This window comes from Anser brachyrhynchus (genome assembly GCF_964034855.1).
Source record: "Anser brachyrhynchus genome assembly, chromosome: 27".
Classification (NCBI taxonomy): Eukaryota; Metazoa; Chordata; class Aves; order Anseriformes; family Anatidae; genus Anser; species Anser brachyrhynchus.
In genome coordinates this window covers 5,757,188-5,762,249 of record NC_137720.1, presented here as the reverse complement: position 1 = coordinate 5,762,249, position 5,062 = coordinate 5,757,188, and the positions used below count along the sequence as shown (strand labels likewise).

The window sequence follows — 5,062 nt, the reverse complement described above, 5'->3', positions numbered from 1 at the left end:
CCCCCCCCCCGACCCCCCCTCCCCTTCCATAGGCACCGCCACCACGCCTCCGCCTCGCCACCGGCCCTTTACGCCAGCAGCGCGGCGCGGCCCTTCGAGAATAAGGCGGCGGCTCCTAAGCCCTATTGGGGAGCCCTGGCGGTTACGCAAAAAGCGGAGGGAAGGAGCCGGCCCCCGGCGCACATGGCTCCGCTTTGACAGCGGCTCTACGCAAAGCGCGCAGACGCCGGGCGGTGAATAGCAGGCTTACGCAAGGGCGGCTTACGCCAGCGGCGGAGCGCGGGCTGGGGGCAGCGAACAAAGGGCAGGGCCGGGGCCGCGCCGGGGGGGGGCAGCTAAAAACCGGCCTCCGGGGGGGCCGTGAGGCAGAACCTCGGGCTGCCCCCGGGCTGGGGGGGTGCCAGCACGGCCCCGGCTCGCTGGGAAGCGGCTCAGGTCCTGGGGAGCCCGGTAGCGGCTCCTTGGGGGGTCAGGAGGGAGGTGAGTGCTTTGGGGTGCCGCCCTCAGCATCTGGTTTGGCTTCAGTAGGAGACAGGCAAAAAGAGAGGGGTCATCCGCCTTCAGACTGCTGTGATGTGGGGTTTTTCTCGGATAAACGGGGCCTGGGCCCAGTGGAGGCCCCGCCAGGCAGCACCCCATGGAGGCAGCATCCAGAGAAGGGAGGGCAGCAGGCGGGGGGCTGAGACCCCGACCACCAAAATGCTCCGAGGGCACGGCCAGGAGCTGGTTGCCCCCTGCCCTGGTCACACAGAGCCCTGGCTGGGTGAAGCAGGAGGTTAGGAGATGGGGCAGAGATTAAAAAACGTAATATTTCCTTTGTGGCACTGCCTTTAGACTGGTGCTCTTCACCCCAAAACAAAAGCAATTTATACACGTTCACGTGGATCTTCCCTTCAGACGCTCTTTTTAAAAAAAGCTTAAATAAAACATTTAGCTCTCCGTACCCATTGCTGCCTGCTCAGGTACTCCAAGTGAGTTGATAGTTGCTTAATTTCACAGAACGCTGGACATTTTGCTGAGCACAACACTGCTCCCCAAATAGCAGCACAGCTGTAAATGCACAGGAGCACGCATAAACATCGCCACGACGTGAAGTAGGAACTTGGAAAAGCCCCCATGGATCTGGACAACCTAGAAGCTCACGGGTATCACCGGCAAGTTGAAGAACGAGCTCCTTTAACGCCTATTTGCATCAGGAATTAGTCTGTGAAGTGCATCCTGGCTAAATCCAGTCATCTTTTAGCTAAATCCCAGCCTACAAACTTCAGCAGTTAATTACAACAAAGACTTGAAGTCTCTCTGCGCAGTTCCAACCTCCTCAGAGCTCCCATTAACAAAGCTAATTACGTGCCCACCATTCCCCTCAGCCCCGAATCAGGGCTGTGAGCAATTCCTTTCCCAGTGGGCTGCCTCACACCTCCCTGACATTACGGCTGCCCCACAACACCCAACCCGTGAGGCTGCAGAAAGCCCTTCCCCATCAGCATCATCCCATTATTAGTTTGCGGGTGACATCTACCGGCAGGCCGCATACTGCAGGGGACCCGTCCCAGCTCTGCTCAGCTCCAGACAGCAGATGCTGTCACAACTCCCTCGTTAAGCCCCGGTTAATTAACCCCGTGATTTCAGAACGAGGACAGAGGGAACGCTGGCCCGCCTGCATTGTCCGTGTTCAACTCACGGAGGACCCTGGGCCAACGCAGCCGAACTGGCTGAATTTTCTGTCTACGAAACAGAACCGTCTCTGCGGATTTACTAGGATTGAATTTCTTTCTGGGCAGAGCCGACGAACTGCCTGCAGCACTTCTGTGCGGCCCTGAGCCAGAGCTCCTCATCCTTCCCTACGAATCACCTTGACACGTTAGCAAAGCCTTACCTCAGCAGTCACCAAACCTTGGAACTTCCTTCCCGTAACCTGTTTTCTAAATCAGGAGGCACCGCACCACCGGCACGGCGCGCCAAGCATCTGAGTCACCCCTCTGCTAGGTGAGCTCTGGGCTCAGGCGCTCCAACAAAACACCCTGACGGAAGCCGGGCGGCATTTTCACCTATTTTATTATACACAAAACATGAGCAGGAACTTCTACTGAGGAGGCTGACCACGTCCACGACCGAATCCACCTCTCTGCAACAGAAAAGGAAGAGCATTAGAAGGCGCCACTTCAAGCAAGTGACAGCAGCAAATACACTCAGTGCAAAACCCGCTGACACCGTGGCAGAGCTGGTGGCTTTCCCCAACCTCGCTTCGCTTTGACAAGCCCCGAGAGGATCGGGGCCCAACACCTGACCTGCCTGGGCAGCAGCACACTGGTGAGCACGCGGATCTGACCTCTCCAATGCCTCCTACTCAAAGCCCCCAGAAAAGAAAGCCAACTCCAACAGACACTTACAAACTGGAATTCGGTGGCTGCTCCAGCACCAGCCTCAGCCTTCTTGTCAGCACCAGCTGGAGAGAGAGAGAACGAGTTAACGACAACCCCCAGACCCCACTGCTAGGAACCCCACGGCCCATCCCGACAGAATTTAATCGTATCCGTGAGCAGATACGGACGAATTCTGCCGTGTAAATGTCTAAGCCACGCCAAGAGTCCGATTTCCCCCTTCCCTTCTCAAAAGGGGCTCTACGCCGAAAACGATTCTCCCGAAAACGATTCTCCCGAAGAGGGAAGCTGCACGGAGAGAGAGCTCGGCACACTCACGTGGAACGGCGCTGCGTCTGTACGTATCCCTGTCGGCTTCTCCCCGAGTAAGGCGCGCGGGGCGTTCCCCTTCCAGACCTGTGAGTAAAAACAGCAACAGACACTTAGAGAGGGCACGGACAGCTTGGTTCACGTGTGGCCCTTCATCATGTGAAGGTGGGAAAAACCTCTCCCGTTAGGCGTTACAGCCGCCAGCATCTCACACCTCGGTGCACATAAACCTGAACGGAACAGCAACGGAGCAAGGAAAACTTCACCGGACGGGTAAAATCTACCAGAGGGCACCAGCTTGCACTTGGGCAGAACTCGTAAATGATGTGAAAACTGGATCACGGCATCCGACACAGCTCCACACAGGCAGCAGAGGCACGGGGAATCTGTCGCATCTGACGAGCTCGTTCCCGGCTAAGTCACGAACCGACATCCTGATCCCGAGCTAAAACGCAGCCACGCTATCGGTCTCACAAATCCCCCCCCAACGGAGCAGATTAATAAATCTGAGAGCGGATTAGCTGTGTAACAGGAGATTAACACCAGACACAACGCTTGCAGGAAAAACCTGGGGGGGAAATGTCGGTTTCTGGGTGACTCCCAGAGCTCCCCAGAGCCGAGACAAAACGCTCTCCCCCTGCGCCAGACCGAGGTCTCCGGGCTTGCCACAAATCCCCCCCACAAACCAGCTCTTTATAACCACGGCTCGACCACAACCGCTGCCCGCTGGTGTGCAAGCTGGGTAACTTTTCCTACGAGTGCTTCCACACTCCCCTCTCTTCTCTCTGCGTTAAACCGTTACAGCACATCTCTGTGCCAGCGGTTCGTGGGGTTTTGTTCTCAGCTTTCCATCTGTCCATCCTTCATTTCTAGGAACAGACCCACGTTACAAATACCAGCTCGGCAGCAGTCTAAAACCTGCTCCACACCGAGCGCTCCAGCTGCTGTACCAAGCCCCGCTTGAGAGCGGGCAGAACAGCACAAAAGCACCAGAAATGGCCCCAAAAGTTCAAGAAGCCAGTCGAGTTCTGCAAGGCTTGAGTCCGGCACACCTCGGTTGCTCCCAGTTTGTGCAGACAATGGGTAATTAACAGAGAAACGGGTAATTAACAGGGAATCAGCGCTGTCCTAACAACAACTCTCAGCTCTACCGGCTAGCCCTGCCCAGGTGTGCACTGAACGTCGCTGGCACGGCAGCGTGACGCTTCCCCACGGTACAAACCCGGAGCAAATTTTAACCTACAACTGTAGAAGCCCCCCCCAACACCAGAGATGCAGGTTCCTGAGCTCTCCGGAGAAACACAGCTTCTGAAGAAGAAATCTGTTAACATCCAAAGCTCCTGAGATCAAAGAAACCGTCACCTTCCCAGTCTGAGCGCCATTCTTCCTTCTGAAGCAGATGCTGCGATTTTGTTTGGCTGAAAAACCAAGTTGCGAGAGTTGCAGGCGAAATTCCTCGCTAGCCCAAGCCCACAGCCCCTGCCCTGAGCGCAGCACCCGTCCCTGCCGGCCGGGCTGGGATGCGGCTCAGAAGCAGGAAGCACAAACTATCGCCCGCCAGGAGTTTTGTCTCGCAGGCCTCCCCTGTCAGTCCTCACCTGAGGCATCCCGTAACCCTGCTATCGCTGGGCAGGAGGCGACTCCTCAGGCAGGAGACCCGCTCCCTCCTGCCTCAGGGGATTTCTCGACCCTAGACTTGGCAGCGCTGCTCCGCCAGCCCGGGCTGTGGTGATTCTCTCTCTTCTCTCTCATTTCTCCACGTTTCCAGGCAGTTTTGGTCTCCCCAAAGACCCCGGGCAATTTTACAGCCCGCGTTCCACACCGGGAAAGCCGAGCAGGAGGCATTTCGCAGAGCACTCCCCAACACACTCCAGCAACGCGCACATCCTTCCCGCTCCAACTGCCAGCCTGGAACGCAGCAACCTCCGAACCCAACGAGGGGAGCAGCGGCTTCGACGCCCCCAAATTTCTTCCCGCCGCCCGGCCGCACAGCCTCGCTCCCCCCGGAAGGGGACGGAACGATTCCCAAGCTGCTCGCAGCCCGGCGCAGGGCATCCGCAGGGAAAAAGCGCGGCGTCCGTGTCCCGCGTGCAGCGCAGGCAGATCTGCAGCCCAAGCTTCCTGTCACATTGCTGTTTGGGAGCTGGACAGAGTACCACCCGGAAACACACCTCGGGCACCCGCAAGAGGCTTCAGGGTGGGTTTGGGGTACGTTTGGCAGGGAGAAGCCCGCGAGGCAGCCGCTGGCGAGCTGAGGATTCTGCAGGAGCAGCGCACCTGCTTGGATAGGCACTGCGCTCGGGGGTTTGGAAAACCCACCGAGAAGAATCGGAACACAACCAGCGCGTCTCACTTACCTGGTGTGCCCCACG

At 57.7% G+C, this 5,062-nt stretch overlaps 1 protein-coding gene across 2 annotated transcripts in view; it reads right to left on the bottom strand.

Moving 5' to 3' along the window:
* Positions 1-2,037: 2,037 nt before the first annotated feature.
* RPS10 (ribosomal protein S10) overlaps positions 2,038-5,062 on the bottom strand; it is a 129,861-nt gene continuing 126,836 nt past the window's right edge. For both annotated transcript variants that reach the window (XM_080569209.1, XM_080569208.1), the window contains exons 4-6: positions 2,700-2,777; positions 2,391-2,446; positions 2,038-2,125 (exon numbers count right to left, since the gene is read on the bottom strand). In XM_080569209.1, coding sequence (XP_080425335.1) covers positions 2,084-2,125; positions 2,391-2,446; positions 2,700-2,777 — 176 coding nt within the window. In that variant the 3' untranslated portion in view covers positions 2,038-2,083. The remainder of the gene's footprint in view (positions 2,126-2,390; positions 2,447-2,699; positions 2,778-5,062) is intronic.